Below are 19,230 nucleotides of genomic sequence, written 5' to 3'. Positions count from 1 at the left end.
TAGAAAACTCACCCGAACGGGTCAGGCAAGGACCGGCGAATATAGGGCACTCGGCCAGCCAGGTTGATGTTTATCTTGTCCAAAATTTCTGATCTGGTGCGGGTTCCACCAGACCAGTTTCATAGACACACTAAAGCGGCGATTTTTCACCAGCTTAACAACAAATATGCAAACAAAGTGATCCCTCACCTAGGTTTATGCATAACAATTTATGATCTTTTGGAAGTTCGAGAGGGTCAGTTGAAGCCAGGCGATGGTGCCGCATACATAAATACCACCTTCCGCGCCCTGGTGTTCAAGCCCTTCGTGGGAGAAATCATCACAGGCTGGATTTCTCAGTGCACTGCGGAGGGAATAAAAGTGTCACTGCTTGGTGTTTTCGATGACATATTCATCCCGCAAAAGATGCTTTTCGAAGGATGTTACTTTTCTCCAGATGACAATGCATGGGTATGGCCCATGGATGAGGAAACAAAGCTTTACTTCGACGTTAACGAGAAGATAAGATTTCGCGTAGAGCAAGAAGTGTTCGTTGACGTGAAGCCAAAGTCGCCGAAGGAGCGAGAAGCAGAAGAGCAGATGGAGCAAAATGAGGATTCGGAGGAGAAGCCTAAGATCGAAAAGCCACCAGCGTATGCACTCCTTGGCAGTTGTCAAACCGACGGCATGGGTCTGGTTGGATGGTGGGAATGAGAAGACGCGCTTAAACCTATAGACATGCATTTAGTGTAATATACAATCTTTAATTCGAAACGAAGAAAGGCCAGAACTTCTCATACGCGCTGGAGAGTGGCGCTAGGAAATACGGATAATGCCTTATTATGAATCTACTGTGGTGCTAAATACGCGTTCAATTATATTGCATATAACGGGAAGTGGAGCTGAACTTCTTGTATCCGTTAATGACCTTTTCGACTGCTTGCAGAAAGTCCTTTTCAGTAGCAACTTTCCTCCTGGCACGAATGGCGAACATACCAGCCTCTGTGCACACAGATCTCAGCTCTGCACCTGTGGAATTAGGGCAAAGTCTTGAAATAAGCTCCCACCGTATTCCGCGCTCAACACTCATAGACTTGGAGTGAATTCTGAAAATATTAGCACGGCCCTCTAAGTCAGGTAGAGAAAACTCGACCTTACGGTCAATTCTACCGGGTCTCAGTAATGCAGGGTCCAGGGTGTTGGGCCTATTCGTAGCGAACATAACCTTGATGTTACCACGGGGGTCGAAACCGTCAAGCTGTGTGATAAGTTCCAGCATAGTTCTTTGTACCTCGTTATCGCCCCCCGCTCCATCGTCAAAGCGTGCGCCTCCTACAGCGTCAATTTCATCGAAGAAAATAATGCAAGCTTTCCGTGTTCTGGCCATTTCAAAAAGTTCCCTTACCATACGAGCACCCTCTCCGACATACTTCTGCACAAGCTCTGAGCCTATAACCCTGATAAAAGTTGCATCTGTTCTGTTGGCCACTGCACGGGCACAAAGTGTTTTACCAGTCCCTGGGGGGCCATATAATAGAATTCCTTTGGGAGGGTCAATACCAAGCGCGGCGAATCTCTCGGGTGATAGTAGCGGTAGCTCCACAACCTCACGGAGTTTGTCAATCTGCTCTTTACAACCTCCAACGTCACTATATGTCACATCAGGTTTCTCTTCCACTGTCATCATTGTAACAGAGGGATCAATTCTAGGAGGTAGAGGCAGCTCAATGTGGTATTTGGATCTGTCCACACCAACACGCATTCCTTCTTCTATATCAGTTGGCGAGACACGTTCTCCGAGCCCTACTACAAATTTGGCAATTTGTTTTAGGTTAATGATGTATTTGGAGTCTTCTTCGTCTTCATCGGCGGGGCTTTCGTCGCTGGCCTCAGGCTTAATAATTTTGGTACATCTCGCTACCTGCAGCGGATGTTCTTCACTAAGTCTTTGTCTGTCACCCATAATATCCCATAAGTGAGAAGGCGCCAAACCTGTGTCACTCTCTTTGACACCTGCCTTCTCCTTGATTCTGGCCTCGATGTCTTTGAGGTCTTTCTCGGTCTCTTTTAACTTGTCGGCATACGGAGCAGCTCCCTGTGTGAAGCAAGTTAGTACGGTGTCCTTTCAAAGTGGATCTGTGGCTGCGTCTGCTTTGTGAGCCAAGTTCTCGATGAAAGTTTCTTCGGGGATCCCGACCTTCATTTCCCCTTTAAAACACACGAAACAATTGAGTGATCTATGAAGCACTCAAGCCCTCAATAGCGACGCGGCGCATAACTGTGGTCCACATTACCCAAAAAAAGGCGCTATTTCAACAAAGAAACATACGTATGTCTTCAAAACCTGGATATCTCCCTCGGTGAGCGGCACATTGGGCTTCTCCTCCTGTTTCTCCTCCTCTGCGGGTGCCTTGAACTTCTCCCAGTCCTCTTTAGGTGGCATAGCTGACTTGGTTCTCGGTTGTTCGTGGGTGGCAAACAGATTGTCCTTAAAGGTTGTATTTTCTAAGATTTCATACTTGGGTTAATAAAATAAATATTACCCGGATATTTGTCAGTTGGGTAAACTCCAGACACAATGCTCAAGCTATGCAAGTAGCTTGAAGATCGCCAGCTGGGGTCGGCTGAATAGTTGAGATTATTGAACTTTTCTTGCGTGTCTCTATACCGGCTATACCTCGCAAATCTTAAATAATTTTTAAATAAACCAGAGACGTACTGCCTGGTAGGTGGTGTAAGTCATCACGGCAACACCAAAGGAGGCAATAGCCACGTCACATCCCAACGAGAGCTTGGAACCTCCTCCATTAGAAAAAGCTTTGTAGTGCAGCATTGGTGGGTAGATATAGATGAGGGGGATGCAGGCGAAGCTCCCAACAATTGAAACAAACTTGTCGAGGTCATTTGCACCGAGCCAAGCGATCAGCGTATTGGCCAGAACAATGCCGATTCTGAAATAGTTCTTCATCCATTTTACCCGTGGATTGTACTTCCCGGATGCGTTTTTTGGAAAGATGCTCGTCTCTAGGATCCTGATGATAGGAAATAATTGTAGGGGCGTGGACAGCATAATTGCCAATGCATATAGAAGCTGAACGGAAGCGGTCATAGCAGACTTGCGAGGGAAGTTCAGCAGGATCACGGTTTCGACAGAGCTGCCAAAAGCGGAATAGCACAACAGCCCGCAAAGAATAAACGCTATAGATACTGAAACCATAACGCCCAGAAGGCATTTGTTGAACTTCTCAGGGTGCTTCATGGATTCCTGGATTGGAATGAGGAGCCCAATTCCCTCGTAGGTAAAAATAGCAGTGCCAATGAAAAGAGTCCAGTCGTTCTTGTTGAAAACAAGCATGGAGTCAGAGGCGACTCCGTTGTGAGCCACGTATCTGCTGCAGTAATAGTAGACGTAAAGCAGCCCAAACATGATGAAAAGGTCGGCCAGCAGAGCTGTGCCGCTCAGCTTGGCGATGTTCCGTGTCAGCGACAAAGGCAGGTAAAGCAGAAGCTGGACGGCAAGCCAGAAGACCATGGAGGCCTCCCAGTGGAACACGCTGGAGAAGAAGACCTGCAAGTTGGTAGCGGTGAACACGGCGTAGGCTGCCACGAAGCCAATCTGCGAGAGGACGATGGAACCCAGAATGGCGAGCTCCATGTTGCGGCCATACACAGCGGCGCCGAGGTCACCATAACCGTTGACGTTTTTCTTGAGCTTGGTGTTGATGAGCAGCACGAAACAGTAGTAGGATATGACACCGCAGGCCAACAGGCAAGTGGTGGAAAACGCCCAGCCACCGTTGTGGAACGCGCGGGGCAGGAACAGCACGCCGGTGCCCACAAAGGACTTGAGCAGCAGGAGCACGGCCTTGAAGGTCGAGGACTTATGCGGCTGGCGGTGGGAGATGCGGTGCCTGGCGCGGCGGCCGACCAGCGCCGTTTCCTCGTCCTCGATGGCGCCGTCCTGGTCTTCGCCCTCGTCTTCGTCCTCGCTCAGGTCCTGGCCGGCGAAGTGGCCATACAGCGTGAGAAACTCGAAGAAGTTGCGCGCCATGAAGTTAGGCACGCCGTTGTTCTCCTGAAGACTCTTGTTGACGAGAAAGCTGCGGCGGAAGCCCTGCGGCGCGCGAATCTGCTCCGCGGACATCTCGGGCTGCTGGAGCGACCCATGCGACGTGATGCTGCCGGAAAAACTGATGGAGCGTCTGTGTCGGGGCGCCTCCAGCCTGCCGGCTGGGAACTCGGACCCAGGCTCCTGGTTGTGGTCCTGCCACCGGTACAGCTCGCGCGTGATGTCGCCGCCTTGCAGCTGCAGCGGGTTGAACGACGCGGCCGCAGGGTTGTCGGGCGGGTTGACCAGGTTGCGGGAGACGATATCTAGCGTGTGCTGGTCGGAGGAGCTCGATACGCTCATCTTGGGCGCCACGGCGGACGGGCGGCGGCTGCTCTGCGAGCGCGCGAGGTCCGGGGCGCTGTTCTGCGGCGAGTTTCTGAGATTGACAGGCATGGGTGCTCGCGGGCGATGCGTGATGGGCGGCGAGCGGACAGTGCGAGTGCGATTGATCAGCCTGGGCAACTTTGCAGAGGGACTCTCCGGGCACGTGCTGTGCTTACGTGATACTATGAGCCATCTGGGCCCGCGGCGCGGAGCGCGTGGGGCCGACGGCACGTGACACCGGTCTCGTCTTTTTCGACATCACCACCTACGGGGTCACCTGCCACGCGGTCAGTTCCTACGACATCCCTCTCGACGAGCCGCTCACTCTCCACGCGCCACTCACTCTGTACGTGCAGTCGCTCCGCACTCACGTCACTCTCTACGCACACCCACTCCGCCCGCCCTTGCGCTATCTCGCCTGTTCTCGTATAGACGTGCTCCTCTCGAGCAGAAACGCACTTCTGCATCCCTGGGCGGTGTCCGGTGGCGAAAGCACGCCCCACGAGCGCCCCTGCCATCTCCCCGATAGCCCTGGCAACGCTTGCGGGAGCCCGAAACACACCACTCCGCTATCTGGTCACGTGCGGGTTCTTGGCATCGGTATCTCGATATCTCGCGCGCTCGGAAACCGCGATCCGCCGGGCCAGGGCCTCCAACGGCAGCGACGCCGCGCTCGACAGCTGGACCCGCACTGCGGGCGGCGGGCGCCGCCCGCGGGCGCCCGCGGCGTGAGAGGGCTACACACGTGCTAGGCACGTGAGCCACTGCTTAGTCAGCAGAGCGCCCCATTGTGACGCTACAGCCGCGGGCCGGGGGCCGGGCGCGCGCTGGCGCCAGCGCGCTGGCGGGCCCGGCACAACACGCCCGCCCGAATCCCGGCCGTGTATTTCTGACTCCGCTGCCGCTCTTCTAACACTGCCGAGGCCGCTGGCCTTTTAGCCCCCCCGTGGTTACCGCGGGTCCCCTCCTCCGCTGCCACGCCCGTCTTTTCGATTCGCTTCCCTCTCCTCTGTCATCCGATGTCGCCGCCGATAACTAATCTCTTTCTTACCCGGCAGCCCCGCGTCTCGGAGCATTTCGGGTAATGGTCAGGATTTTTGAAAAAGTCAATGACATATCGCATGTATATATATACGGGTTTAGGAGCGCGGGAGCCGGTATCGCGGAGCACCGTAGTGAAACGCAAGTCCGTAACACTTCAGAGACAGTATCAGCTAGAGTATCCGCTAGCGTGTCCGCCAGAGCATCTACGACAATTGAGCGCAGCAGTTTCGTGGGATTTCGAAGTTGAATCGAGCCACGTTCAACCACCACAAGGGATACACCAGATCGCGAGGTTTGAGCGCTTTTGAAGAGACGCAGCAGGTTTGATCCACAGCCGCACACGCACCCGCACACACACGCGCACCGAGAGGGCCCAGGTTCCACAGACAGCCGCACGCACCCCGCAGTTCACGCGCTAACACAACCCCGGAATTTTCCAGGAAAAAACACCACAAGCGGCATTCTAAACAGCACATCACCCGCACCATGCTTTCCGTCAGACAGATGAAGCTCTCCACGAGCAGGAGGCTGTTCAGCCGCACGTCGAGGGCGCTGCGCGCGTTCGCGGCCAACGGCGACGTCGACGGCCAGAACAGCGCGCCCTTCGGCGGCCAGTATCAGGTCGTCGACCACGAGTACGACTGCCTGGTGGTCGGCGCCGGCGGCGCCGGCCTCCGGGCCGCGTTCGGGCTGGCCGAGGCCGGCTACAAGACCGCGTGCATCTCCAAACTGTTCCCCACGCGGTCGCACACCGTCGCCGCGCAGGGCGGCATCAACGCCGCCCTGGGCAACATGCACAAGGACAACTGGAAGTGGCACATGTACGACACCGTCAAGGGCTCGGACTGGCTGGGCGACCAGGACTCAATCCACTACATGACGCGTGAGGCCGCGGACTCGATCATCGAGCTCGAGCACTTCGGCGTGCCCTTCTCCAGAACCGAGGAGGGCCGCATCTACCAGCGTGCTTTCGGCGGCCAGACCAAGGAAAACGGTAAGGGCGGCCAGGCCTACAGAACCTGCGCCGTCGCGGACAGAACCGGCCACGCCCTTCTGCACACCCTGTACGGGCAGGCGCTGAGACACAACACGCATTTCTTCATCGAGTACTTCGCCTTGGACCTCCTGGTCCACAACGGCGAGGTGGTCGGTGTCATTGCCTACAACCAAGAGGACGGCACCATCCACAGGTTCAGAGCCCACAAGACCGTCATAGCCACGGGTGGCTACGGGCGGGCCTACTTCTCCTGCACCTCCGCGCACACCTGTACCGGTGACGGTAACGCGATGGTGTCCAGAGCCGGCTTCCCGCTCCAGGACTTGGAGTTTGTGCAGTTCCATCCATCCGGTATCTACGGCTCCGGGTGTCTGATCACCGAGGGTGCCCGTGGTGAAGGTGGCTTCTTGGTCAACTCTGAGGGTGAGAGATTCATGGAGCGTTACGCCCCCACCGCCAAGGACTTGGCCTGCAGAGACGTCGTGTCCCGTGCCATCACAATGGAAATCCGCGAGGGCAGAGGTGTTGGCCCAGAGAAGGACCACATGTACTTGCAACTAAACCACTTGCCCGCCAGCGTCCTGAAGGAGAGACTGCCGGGTATTTCTGAGACCGCTGCTATTTTCGCCGGCGTCGATGTTACTAAGGAGCCTATTCCAATTCTACCCACTGTCCACTACAACATGGGTGGTATCCCCACCAAGTGGACAGGTGAGGCTTTGACCGTTGACGAAGAAGGCAACGACCAAGTTATCCCTGGCCTGATGGCGTGTGGTGAGGCTGCCTGTGTTTCCGTTCACGGTGCCAACAGACTGGGTGCCAACTCTCTACTGGACCTTGTTGTCTTTGGACGTGCAGTCGCTCATACTGTTGCCGACACCCTGCAGCCAGGTCTACCACACAAGCCATTGCCATCTGATCTCGGTAAGGAATCCATTGCCAATCTTGACAAGCTAAGAAACGCCACTGGCTCCAAGCCAACTTCTCAGATAAGGCTGGCCATGCAGAAGGCTATGCAAGCGGACGTTTCGGTGTTCAGAACCCAGGAGTCCCTGGACGAAGGTGTAAGAAACGTCGGCGCCATTGACGAGAGCTTCGAAGACGTCGGCACCACCGACAGATCCATGATCTGGAACTCAGACATGGTTGAAACTTTGGAGCTACAGAACCTGTTGTCGAATGCAAGACAGACTGCCGTTTCTGCTGCTAACAGAAAGGAATCTCGTGGTGCTCATGCCAGAGAGGACTACCCTGAGAGAGACGACAAAGAGTGGATGAAGCACACTCTGTCTTGGCAAAAGCATCCCCAAGGCAACGTTGAGCTGGGTTACAGAAGTGTGATCGCCACTACGCTGGACGAGTCTGAGTGTCCTCCAGTTTTGCCAACTGTGAGAGCTTACTGAGGTCGCATCCCATTTCGGTTGCCAGCGAAACATTTAAAATACAACCGTAAACCTATATTATTTATTTGAACTACATTACTTATTTATTTCGATGTAAATGCTAATCTCTATGTGAACCACGAAGTTTTTACTGATGAACGTCGCCATCGGTGTATTATCAAAAAAAAAAGAATGTAACTACAGAGCAGTAATGACACACCTTAGGATCGCTGTTCAGGGCTGTGCTCACGGGGAACTTGTGAATATCTACAATCATGTTGCCCGTCAATATGCCTCCGAAATGCCGGACATTCTGATAGTGCTGGGAGACTTCCAATCGTTGAGAGATGAGGACGACATGGATTCGATAGCAGTGCCAGACAAGTACAAAAAGCTGGGAGACTTTCCAAAGTACTTTACTGGAGAGCTGGAAGCTCCTCTACTGACTATATTTATTGGCGGAAACCACGAGAACATGCGTGGCCTTGCAGAACTACCACGGGGAGGGTTTGTCGCCAAGAACATTTATTACATGGGTTACAGTGGGTCAATTGTAGTCCAGGGCGTACGAATCAGCGGGCTGAGTGGTATATATAAGAGTCACGATTTTGAAAGACCGCGCGCCTCGCTCTCGCAAATAAAAGCTGAAGGATGGGGACGACATGTCAGAAACATGTACCACGTAAGGAAGACTGATGTTTTGCCCCTCTTCATGCTAACGCAGACTGACATAATGCTGTCTCACGACTGGCCTAATGGAATTGCTCATCACGGAGATCTCAAAAAGCTGCTCAAACAAAAGCCGTTTTTTAAAAGAGACATCTTCAACAATGACCTCGGAAGCCCTGTTAATTGGCAACTTCTGAGGAAACTAACTCCTTGTTGGTGGCTGAGTGCGCACCTGCACGTTAAATTCGAGGCTCAGGTAGCACTAAACAAGCGTGCTCGCAACGAAAGCACCGAGAACACAGACTCAAATGAGATAGATCTGGGCCTGGACGACGACGAAGACGACGGCGACGACGACGCCAATATAGAGACTTCTGAAAAGACCAATTTCCTGGCATTAGACAAGTGCGGGCGCAACAGAAAGCATATGGAAATCATAACGGTCGAGGCCGACACCTCCCACCCCACATTCCATCCTGAAGCCGTACAAATATACGTGGACCCCGAATTTGTTGCAAACCAGCAATTCCTCGAGAAAAACCCTCCGAAGTCGAGACTCGAGCACATAAGCTTCGAGAGCCTGCGTGAACGTCGCGGCGAGCTAGGGGAGATCGACTGGGAGAGCTATAGACTGAATTATGCTTGAATATTTAATGTAGTGTGTAAGTGTTTTCTATTACAAATCATATCGCGAGAGCGAGGCCTGAACTGCTGGCGCATTCAGAACTTGAAAACGCTTTCTTTGGTGAAGCCCAGGTCCTTCAGGATACCAGTCAGCTCGCCCTGGTCTTTTGGAGAAGCCTTGGGGCCAGAGTAGGCCTTCATGAATGGAGGAGGACCGCAAACGAAGACCTGGTTCTTCTCGGACGCCTTTGGCACGTTCTTCTCCAAGTATTCCTTGGTGATGAATCCCGTGTGGCCGTCGAAGGAGCCCTCGGCCTTGTCGACGAAGTAGTGGATCTTGACTTGGTCAGGGTACTTGGCCTGAATGGCGTCGAGCTCCCTCTTCAGCAGGATGTCGTTAGGGGTCTTGTTACCGTACAGCAGGTGGACCTTGGTCTTGTCCTTAGGGTCCTGCGAGATGTGGTGCACCAGCTGGTACAGCGGCGTGATACCGGACCCGGCGCCCAGCAGGGTGATGGAGTCGAAGGAGTTTGGCTTCCACTCCCACTTAGGAATTGGGCCCTTGAACGCCACGGTGTCGGAGGGCTTCTTGTCGAACAGCATCTCGGTCATTTTGCCACCGTTGTAGTGCTTGATGACGAACTCGATGTGGCCCTTGGTGGACACGTCGCTGACGGGCGTGTAGGGTCTAATCACGTTGGAGCCCTTAGGCGTCTGCAACTTGGCCAGCAAAGCTGATGCTACAACCAGGCCCGAAACCTGCTCTTCCTGGGGTAGGCTGAAGATGAAGCGGCGCGTGTCGTGCGACACCTCCTCGATCTTAGCAATAGGCAGCTCCACCCAGCTGTCGTCGCCGGTGAACGTCTTGAGAGGCTCGTTTCTAATCAAGGTGGAGTGGTAGAACGCAGCAGCGATCGTGACCGATCCCACGGCTAGTGGGATAGCGCTTCTGGATCTTAGGACTCTAGAGAACATTGTAGGTTCGAGGTTTACAAGGGGTCTTCCTACTAACGTCGTCGTGGTTGAGTTGATGAAGGGCGTGTAGTCGTATGTTCCAGGAAGTTGTGGTGGCTCATTCTTATATCGACGGTCCCTGTGCGCATGTGATGTCACTCGGAGCAACACAGGGCCAACTTACCGAAAGCTGCAGGTTCGACGTAGCCTTTGCTCTCATTGGTCAAGATCAAGAACGTGATCTTGCTGGGTCGCGAGCTTCCAATATTCACTTTTGATTACAAGGATGTGCATGGTAAGCATATGGTGAGCAGCTGAGCAAAGGTGGAAGCAATAGCTAAAGGCCACCATGAAGTAGCGTGAATGTATATATATAAGACGAAGTTATGCGTGCTTCGACTAGCTTAAAGTTGAAAGACGTAGTGAACAAAGGATTTTCTCGGTCTCTTTTGCATTTGAACTTAAATCCCTATTTCTAAACTTGTTCGTAGCTAAAGGCATCGCTACAACTAAGAAGCTTAGTTTGCGCAAAGATACAAGTTGAAGCCTTCCTTGTACGAGAGTTTGTCTACAAGGTCGCAGCAGCGTGATTAAAGCATTCGTTATCGACTAGTTGTTGTTGTTCAAGCAGCTGGTTTCAGAGAAAGCGCAGAGTTTTGCAACACAGGACTAAAATCCAGGTAATTGCGACAAAATGCTCTCCAGGATGTCGCACAAGGAGATTCTCCAGCTGGCAAAGACGGCGGTGATCCCGCCGCTGAAACCGGAGTTTCACAAGGGCCAATGCGGCCGCGTATGCGTGATCGGTGGGTGCGAGGATTACACAGGAGCGCCATACTTCAGCGCGCACTCCGCGGCGCTGTTCGGCGCAGACCTCACGCACGTTATGTGCGAGCTGAACGCGGCGCCCGTGATCAAGAGCTACTCGCCCAACCTCATGGTGCATCCGTACCTGCGGGAGACCGGGGTCGGCGAGACGCCGTTTGACAAGATCCAGGGCCTGTTGGACCGCATGCATGTCTGCGTCGTGGGCCCGGGCCTGGGACGCGACCAGCAGATGCTGGAGTCCGTGGTCAAGATTTTGGAGTACCTCGCCACGAAGCACAAGGGCGAGACGCCCGTCGTGTTGGACGCCGACGGGCTGTTCCTGGTCTCGGACGAGACCTACTCGCGCAAGGTGTGCGACCTGCTGCGGAGCTTCAAGCCCGGGCGCGTGGTGCTGACGCCCAACGTCGTGGAGTTCAAGCGCATAATCGAGCGGCTCGGAGTTAAATCCGGCGAGGACGTGGCGCGCGAGCTACAGTGCGTAGTGGTGCAGAAGGGCGGCGACGACCAGATCTGGTACGATGAAGGGGTGGTTAAGTGCTCGAGCCCTGGCAGCAACAAGCGCGTGGGTGGCCAGGGCGACACGCTCACGGGTGTGATAGCGACTATGCTGGCATTCAGCCGCGCCACGCACGATTTCAAGATATGGGAGCCTTCCAAGAAAATCGAGTGGATGCAGATGGTCGTCGCGAGTTGCTACGTAGGCAGCGCGATAACGCGCGAGTGCTCGCACATGGCGTTCGAGAGACACGGCCGCGCGATGCAGACTACCGACGTCAACGACCGCGTGGGCGACGCCTACGACGCCTTGCTGGGCGTCAAATGAGCGATACAAGTACAAATATTTATGGTTGTGTGTATGCAATGATGAATTATGACGGAAAACCGAAGCGTGTGAGTGCAGAGGCGCAAGGGGACCTCAATTGCTGACTTGACGCGTGGCATCGAAGGTCACCGTGGCAAACGCCGCCCCGGCTGGGGTGCTGAGGGTGCGGAGCGCCTGGTCACAGCGCCTTAGTAGTGGTGTGCCGATGTATTGATTACATAATATTGGGTCGACACTCGGACATTCTCCCGTGTACGAGAACCACCCCGGAAAGAGCGTGCTCGCAGAGCAGACACTGGAGTGGGTCAGAGAATATGGTACGCGAACCTGTAAAAGCACAGTTGAATCGCAGCGTCTGGGCGCGCGTAGGCCATCTCACGTGCTCTCACGTGGTTAATCATAAGCGTCACATGCTGATGCGGAGTGAGTTCTATGCATCGGCATGTGACGTGGAGAATTTTGTATCCCACTCATACACCATAGACTCGTCCCAGAGATACTAATAACAGCCCTGTCACGTGATCCAGGCTGCGCGCCCACGTGCCGCGTATCCCCTCGTTCACGCGCACCCACACACCGCACCTTGCCTACAGAAGGTAATCGAGAATCAGGCGTATTACTTAATCAACACCTTCTCGCACTCCAGCTTCCTGTGGCTTCTAGTGTCCAGCTTCCACCAGCTTCCCTCGTGCGATGGCGTCTATAATCACCACACTGGTTCGCAAACGCGCCGTTGACGTGTAAGAGCCCTCATCTGGTGACGGGGAGTGGTGAGACCCACGTTGGAGCGCAGTAGCCTCGACTCAAGACCGCCTATAAGAGAACCGTGGATTCGCAGGTTGTTCAAGATCAGGTCTCTCTTTCAAAACCCCAGCTACTTTTGTAACTAATAACACACAATGCCAAAGCTAGTCCTAGTTAGACACGGTCAATCCGAATGGAACGAGAAGAACCTTTTCACCGGCTGGGTGGACGTTAGATTGTCCGCCATCGGTGAGAAGGAGGCCGCCCGTGCTGGTGAGCTTTTGAAGGAGAAGAACGTCAAGCCAGACATTCTGTTCACCTCTAAGCTGTCCAGAGCCATCCAGACCGCCAACATCGCCTTGAGCGCTGCCGACAGATTGTGGATCCCAACCGTTAGATCCTGGAGGTTGAACGAGAGACACTACGGTGCTCTGCAGGGTAAGGACAAGGCCGCCACCTTGGCCGAGTACGGTGAGGAGCAATTCACCACCTGGAGAAGATCCTTCGATGTCCCACCTCCAACCATCGCCGACAGCTCCGAGTACTCTCAGACCAACGACGAGAGATACAAGGACGTCGACCCAAGCGCCGTCCCAAAGACCGAGTCCTTGGCTTTGGTCATCGACAGATTGTTGCCATACTGGCAAGACACCATCTCCAAGGAGTTGTTGGAGGGCAAGACCGTTATGATCGCTGCTCACGGTAACTCTTTGAGAGCTTTGGTTAAGCACTTGGAGGGCATCTCCGACACCGACATCGCCAAGTTGAACATCCCAACTGGTATCCCATTGGTCTTCGAGTTGGACGAGAAATTGAAGCCAACCAAGCCATCTTACTACTTGGACCCAGAGGCCGCTGCCGCCGGTGCCGCCGCTGTTGCCAACCAAGGTAAGAAATAAGTATGCTAACGCCGCACTGCGGAATATTCTACTTACATAACGTTAACGAGATAAACCCTAGTTTGTTTTAGATTTTGTTTGCTCTATTTACGCAGGCGCTGCTCCACGCGCCTTTTCAGCCTTTCCTCGAGCCGCAAGCGGTTGTGGTCAGCCACCTGCGTCTGCTTCTCGTACCAGCTGCGATTGTAGACCTTGCACAGATTCTCGCCTAGCCCGCGCATGTCCGAGTACTGGCGCGTCACGTACAACTCGTAGAGACTGGCGCTGTGTTTCATGAGATCCACGCAGTTTATCAGTTTATCCTGGGGGTAGTGCAGAAGAATGCTAATCACCTCACCCTGATCTTCACAGGCGTACAGATCTTGTGTCACAGCTATCAGCAGAACTACCGTACAGCAGGCAACGAGGTCCTGGACTGGAACTGTGAATGTCAACAGATGGTCCCAAATTCGCAACACGTACGCGGTGTCGAACTCTCTCAAAAAGAGCAGTCTTGTCCACCGTATTAGCCACACGGCATGATCTAGACCATGGTGCGCGGTGAGAAGATGGCGAAGCATGGGAGCTGTGAGCTTGAAGACGGCGTCAAACTTTTGCTTTGAAAACTGCAACAAAGCTGTTTCTTCGTAGAAAACCGGGCGCACTTGTGCCATAAGCTTGTTGAATATGTTAAGAGTGTTGAGCTTTCGAGTTTCTCCTTCCTCTTCCAGCATTTGAAGGTAAACGGCTCCGCAAAGTTCATGGTAGCCCTGCTTGTAGCTCGTATGGTTGTGTGCCACGTAATTGTATAAAATCTGCACCATTTCAGCCTTGCATTCAGGATCACTGAAGACCGGGTCGAGCAGAAGCCTCGATATGTCCAATCTCACAATGTCCAAAGTTTCCTCAACTGATATGCTTTCTTTGAGACGGTCGTCCTCCTCCATTAATGGGTGATCCTGGACCAGCTCTGTCGTCAGTTTTCGCACGCCAAGTCTCCCAGCTTCTGCATAATTGCACCCAGTATCTTCAAAGTTCGTGGGCACTGGTACCAGCTCAGTTACCAGCAGTTCATCCTCTCTGTCGAGTAAAAGAGTCTTCCAACACCATCCGCGGTCCAAAAAAGTTGCTTCCTCCGCTCGATAAAGTTCGCCACGCCACACCCCTCGCTTGATCAGCTCTTCTCGTGTTCCGTAGCGCTGAACAAGGTGTTCGATTTTGCCTGACCGCTCCATTTTGTTTGTTTCCGGATTGCTCAATATTTTCGTTTGGACTAGTATATTAACTTGTGTAAAAACATCTTGTAGAACAAAGAATCACACAATCAAGAACGCCAACCACGGCTTTGAGGCCCATTCGAGGCCGTTATAAATCTACCTCGTTTACGTCGACCTCAAAACCGCCCAGTAGCGAATATTATAAAAACTTGTCGTAAACAAGCGATGGCATAAAGACTAAGCTCAGACCGAGAAAGCGGAAGGACTGGACGGCCTTGGCGCCAAGCACGATCTTGAGAGCCCACGCGAAGCCATAAGTTTGCGACGTTTGGTTCGGGCTAAAACTTTCCCCGTACGGAGTGCTTCCATATTCTGCTGCTTGGTAACTACGAAACTGACATAAGGGTACATACACATCAGAAACACGGCAAGGTCAAAGAAGGTTCAAATCTGATAAAAGAATATTCTACAATGTCGGGGACTCTCGACAGCCCAGACACGCTTGATATAGAGAAACCGGTCAAAAAGCGCTTTTCAGACTCTCTTCACGTGGATTGGCTCTCGAGGAATAGCTACGTGAACGGGACCCCGGAAGCACAAGTCGAAGAGTTCAAGAAGACCGGGGATATGGGCAAACAAGCACCAAAGGCAAAGGACCCAGTGCCTGAGGGTAATAGCAACAGCAGAAGGCGGTCGGATGCAGACGACACTTTAGAATCGAGGGTACTAGGCCCCAATCGAATCCTTCGCGAGCGCAGACGCTCTGTTTCTAGTCAGAACGAGTTTGGAGTAGCCCCCAGCTATTCAGCATTGAACCCATACGATACAGGGACTACAATTCGCCGAACTAAATCGCTTTCGATGAACAGCAATGGCCATATCGAGGAGCCTAAACGCGAAAAGGGCGGCTTCTTTCGATCCTTGTTTGGTAGACGAAAGAAGGATGACTCAAAGTCTACGAATACCAACACTAAGCCAGCTCTCAGAAGAAGCAGCTTCTCTGCGCCAATAAAGGAAGTTGAGCCCCCAAATCCTCCAAGGTCGGCGCCTGCAAACATCGGTGAGGACTCGGTAAGCGTAACCAGGGATGGCGCGAATATGCCTCCTGTGAGGAGATCGAAGACCGCACCCATTAGTACAGAAAACGTTGAAGTCAGGCTGGACGAATTCTTGCAACATTGCAGAGAACATCCATTAGACTCGGACACCAAGAAGAGCTCATCAAGTCGGGCCACCAGGACTTCTAAGCCAGAAATTCCAAGACACAAAGCGACATTTTCCATCGATGACAACCTTAGTCCAACGGAGCCCTCCAGTGAAACTCAAACGCATTTCGACGCAAAGGGCAGGCCTATTCCTCCGCACCCCAGCAAGTCAGACCTCTTGCCTGCCCTGAAGCGAAGTGAACGCACTCAGCATCATAAAGGAAAACTTAAGCGAACCAACACAAATACTTCGTCCACCACAAACAAGTTCGGCGCCTTCCTTAAAAGAGTCACTTCACATACTGAAGAACATTCACATTCTTCAAAACAGTCCCTCACGGATTCTGAATCAGACTCCAGCGACGAAGATTTGCCTCAGATTTCAGAAGATCAGCGCCCGGCCTTTATACCAGGTCTAGAAGACATAAAGCCTCTCAAAAAAGTCTCATTTGCCACTAACACCTACTTCAACGACCCTCCTCAGCAAATATGCAGCAAGAACCCACGTAAAGGTGAGGTTGAGGTGAAATCCGATGGTTCAGTAATTATTCATAGGCTCACTCCAGAGGAAAAGCGAGAGATTCTGCAGAAAACAAGTTCGGGCATTGTGGTAGGGGGCTCTGGTCACCTTAAACTTCTGAGTGACCCGAGTGTCAGCGAAGAAGAAGCGAAGAGAAACGAGGAGAAGAAACCTTCAGTTCCTAAAGAAGACGGTTCGCAAGTTTTGAATAATGAGGAGGATGTTGGCCGAGGTGGCCAAGGTGGAGATTCGGTAGCGCATGAAAATAATCAGGACACTGAAGAAGACGTCAAGGTTAGTAAATCAGCTTCGGAGGTGACTATTGATAAGCCAATGGTTAGTAGACGATCAATGAGCTCGCTGGGTTCTTCAATAACGGTCAATGAGGTTGAACAAGAAACACCATTTCCACCCACAAATATGAAGATCCCGCACGACATTGTATATACGCGCTGTTGTCATCTTCGCGAGATTCTGCCTATTCCAGCTACACTTAAACAGCTGAAAAAGGGATCAACTGATCCAATTCCGCTCCTGCAAATGAGGAATCCGAAACCTTCTCTCATTGAAGTTCTCTCATTCAGTGATTTTTTGAGCATTTCACCCGTTCTCTGTCTATCCCTTGATGGTGTCAACCTTAGTATCAAAATGCTCAAGACAATACTTTGTTCGCTGATGCACAAAAAAGAATTTGAGAAGCTGACCTTGAGAAACACACCTTTGGACCACGAAGGATGGAGGATATTGTGCTATTTTGTTTCCCAATGTGAAAGTCTGAATTCCTTGGATTTGACAATGGTGCCAGGCATAGCCATTAATGTCCAAAAGCCCTCAAAGTCTTCTTTGAAATCTCGTGATATCAGGATGACTTGCGATATGAACGACAGGAAGAACATGAACTGGAATCTCCTTGCAGCGTCTCTGGTTAGTGGAAACGGTCTGGAAGAAATAATCGCGTCTGGCGCGAAAATGCCTTTAAAAGAGTTCAAAAATTTCATTGAGTTGGGTTGTGCACACACACAAAGACTAGGCTTGGCGTATAATGAACTTTCGCTTGATCAATGTTGCGTTTTGGCAGAATGGCTTGCTCAATCAAAAGTCACGGGCATTGATATTGGCTTCAATGATTTGAGGGGGAAGCTTGGCCCTTTTTCTGCTACTGTTATCAACAAAATGAGACAGACAAAGAACATCTTCAAGTACATTTCTCTCAATTGCACTAACCTTGAAGTGTCTGAGAATTCCTCATCCGAAAATAGTGACGTCTTGAAACTGATCAGCGTTCTGGCCTACTGTGAAGACTTGAAACTACTGGACATATCCAACAATCCGAAGCTGTTCCCGCATGTCACCAATCATCTTACAAACTACTTGCCAGTTTTTGTTAACTTGATTCGCCTTCATATGGATAACAATTCTATTCCATCAACTTCAATTGTGGAAATAGCCGAAGTTCTGCCTACATGCCAGAAACTAACTCATGTCTCGATACGAGGAAGCAAGCTGGATTACGCCTCGGGTTGCGCGTTAGTTGCCGCCATGAGGAAGAGTTCTTCTCTTTTGACGCTAGACCTGGATTGCGACAACCTACCAAACAAGATCAGAGACAAGATTTCACTCTACAGTATGAAAAACATGGAAGCAGCATTAAACAAAGTTGACAAGTCGACTTCGCCTGAGATGTCTGACACATTGGCTTGTCTACAAAAGGAGCTTTCGGACCTGCTGACTGAAAAACCTGTTAAACAAGAAGAAATTCAAGTTGCGGCTCAAAGCTTTCTTCACAGGCTTTCGAGGGCCCGATCTTTCATTAATAAGGTGACCGAAGATCTTTTCAAACTGAGAGTTGAGGGCAACTTGAGTACTGAAGGAAAAGACACTCTAATTAGATTTTGCTTCATCGATGCTACCTTCGAGAGAGGTCTGAAATTGCTGGCTCAAAGATATAGTAATTTGAGCTTCAGTTCGGGGTCTTTGTGTGCTAATTCCAAGACCGGTACCGACGCTGGACCAGAAATGCGCGCTAGTGGACTGCCCCTAAAGAAAGAGACATCTTCTGCGACACTGTCATCAAAGCACTTCTCAGACAGCGGACACGCAGCCCTTCTACCCTTCCACTATCCGCCCATTGAATCCTCAGATCCCGCAGACGATGAAGTTGAAATAAAGTGGGACAGCCCAGACACAGAAGATCAGCACGCGCGTGATCAGCTAAGGGAAGAGGGGCGCATTTTGCGCGGGACTCGCGGGATAATGGGACGTGTACAAAGTGCCAGCAACCAGGGAACTTCTGATGATAGAGAATGTCATATCACACTTGACCAAAAAGCTTTGCGGAAGGCCGCATCGGAATTGGACAGCGAGCAAATCAAGGAATTTATTCTTTCAAACGACATATCCTCCGTCGCAGGCGTATTGGAGGATCTTAAAAGCCGGGGTATAAGTTTGAATGATATTTTTAAGAAACGCCACGACCGTAGCGATTCTAACAATCAAGCCTCGGTTGATTGTGAGAAGAGTTCGAACAGCGACAACGCAGTGGTTGGGGTCCAAGCCAATCTGGAAGAAGAAAAACAGCGGTTAGCAAACTCTGGTCCAGCCCTAGATTCTGAGTCGAGTTCAGAGGACGAGCGTGAGGGCGAAGCCATTGATCGGGTATACGACGAGGTTCTTGATAATATTCAGCGCGTCAGGACTAATACTGAAAGTTAAGTCAGTTATACTCAATACTTAATATTGAATTCGCGAGCTGCCTGCTAACATATCGCCGCGACGGCTATTCAAAAAATGATAGTCTGGCGGATGTTATGCGCCAGTTACCAAGGCACTTGTTGTAACATAGTTGTACCTTACCCGGATATTTCATAATGTTACTACCTACGGGTTTTGTAATTCAAGATCAATTTTTATAATTCTAGAGACCATCGCACA

The 19,230-nt window shown here is 51.8% G+C and overlaps 10 protein-coding genes across 10 annotated transcripts; 6 read left to right on the top strand and 4 right to left on the bottom strand.

Annotated features, from left to right (window-relative positions):
- Positions 1-66: 66 nt before the first annotated feature.
- On the top strand, positions 67-693 carry RPC25 (DNA-directed RNA polymerase III subunit RPC25; the record flags this gene model as incomplete). The annotated part of the gene is made up of 1 exon (XM_002555320.1): positions 67-693. The coding sequence occupies one exon, from the start codon at positions 67-69 to the stop codon at positions 691-693; it is 627 nt and encodes a 208-aa protein (XP_002555366.1).
- Positions 694-850: 157 nt separating this feature from the next.
- RPT1 (proteasome regulatory particle base subunit RPT1) lies at positions 851-2,422 on the bottom strand (the record flags this gene model as incomplete). Its single annotated transcript, XM_002555319.1, has 2 exons — positions 851-2,074; positions 2,309-2,422. The coding sequence occupies 2 exons, from the start codon at positions 2,420-2,422 to the stop codon at positions 851-853; spliced, it is 1,338 nt and encodes a 445-aa protein (XP_002555365.1).
- Positions 2,423-2,677: 255 nt separating this feature from the next.
- Positions 2,678-4,483, bottom strand: AVT3 (Avt3p; the record flags this gene model as incomplete). The annotated part of the gene is made up of 1 exon (XM_002555318.1): positions 2,678-4,483. One exon carries the CDS (start codon positions 4,481-4,483, stop codon positions 2,678-2,680), a length of 1,806 nt encoding a protein of 601 aa, XP_002555364.1.
- A 1,461-nt stretch (positions 4,484-5,944) lies between these two features.
- Positions 5,945-7,858, top strand: SDH1 (succinate dehydrogenase flavoprotein subunit SDH1; the record flags this gene model as incomplete). Its single annotated transcript, XM_002555317.1, has 1 exon — positions 5,945-7,858. One exon carries the CDS (start codon positions 5,945-5,947, stop codon positions 7,856-7,858), a length of 1,914 nt encoding a protein of 637 aa, XP_002555363.1.
- A 133-nt stretch (positions 7,859-7,991) lies between these two features.
- DBR1 (RNA lariat debranching enzyme) lies at positions 7,992-9,152 on the top strand (the record flags this gene model as incomplete). Its single annotated transcript, XM_002555316.1, has 1 exon — positions 7,992-9,152. The coding sequence occupies one exon, from the start codon at positions 7,992-7,994 to the stop codon at positions 9,150-9,152; it is 1,161 nt and encodes a 386-aa protein (XP_002555362.1).
- Positions 9,153-9,226: 74 nt separating this feature from the next.
- Positions 9,227-10,105, bottom strand: MCR1 (cytochrome-b5 reductase; the record flags this gene model as incomplete). Its single annotated transcript, XM_002555315.1, has 1 exon — positions 9,227-10,105. The coding sequence occupies one exon, from the start codon at positions 10,103-10,105 to the stop codon at positions 9,227-9,229; it is 879 nt and encodes a 292-aa protein (XP_002555361.1).
- Positions 10,106-10,778: 673 nt separating this feature from the next.
- Positions 10,779-11,735, top strand: NNR2 (NADHX dehydratase; the record flags this gene model as incomplete). Its single annotated transcript, XM_002555314.1, has 1 exon — positions 10,779-11,735. The coding sequence occupies one exon, from the start codon at positions 10,779-10,781 to the stop codon at positions 11,733-11,735; it is 957 nt and encodes a 318-aa protein (XP_002555360.1).
- Positions 11,736-12,634: 899 nt separating this feature from the next.
- On the top strand, positions 12,635-13,378 carry GPM1 (phosphoglycerate mutase GPM1; the record flags this gene model as incomplete). Its single annotated transcript, XM_002555313.1, has 1 exon — positions 12,635-13,378. One exon carries the CDS (start codon positions 12,635-12,637, stop codon positions 13,376-13,378), a length of 744 nt encoding a protein of 247 aa, XP_002555359.1.
- Positions 13,379-13,461: 83 nt separating this feature from the next.
- On the bottom strand, positions 13,462-14,592 carry GYP6 (GTPase-activating protein GYP6; the record flags this gene model as incomplete). Its single annotated transcript, XM_002555312.1, has 1 exon — positions 13,462-14,592. The coding sequence occupies one exon, from the start codon at positions 14,590-14,592 to the stop codon at positions 13,462-13,464; it is 1,131 nt and encodes a 376-aa protein (XP_002555358.1).
- Positions 14,593-15,045: 453 nt separating this feature from the next.
- On the top strand, positions 15,046-19,011 carry MHP1 (Mhp1p; the record flags this gene model as incomplete). The annotated part of the gene is made up of 1 exon (XM_002555311.1): positions 15,046-19,011. The coding sequence occupies one exon, from the start codon at positions 15,046-15,048 to the stop codon at positions 19,009-19,011; it is 3,966 nt and encodes a 1,321-aa protein (XP_002555357.1).
- Between the last annotated feature and the right edge of the window lie 219 nt (positions 19,012-19,230).

The sequence above is a fragment of the Lachancea thermotolerans genome (assembly GCF_000142805.1).
Source record: "Lachancea thermotolerans CBS 6340 chromosome G complete sequence".
In the NCBI taxonomy this organism is placed as follows: domain Eukaryota; kingdom Fungi; phylum Ascomycota; class Saccharomycetes; order Saccharomycetales; family Saccharomycetaceae; genus Lachancea; species Lachancea thermotolerans.
The sequence above is the reverse complement of the archived record's forward strand: the minus strand, read 5'-3'. Positions and strand labels throughout refer to the sequence as shown.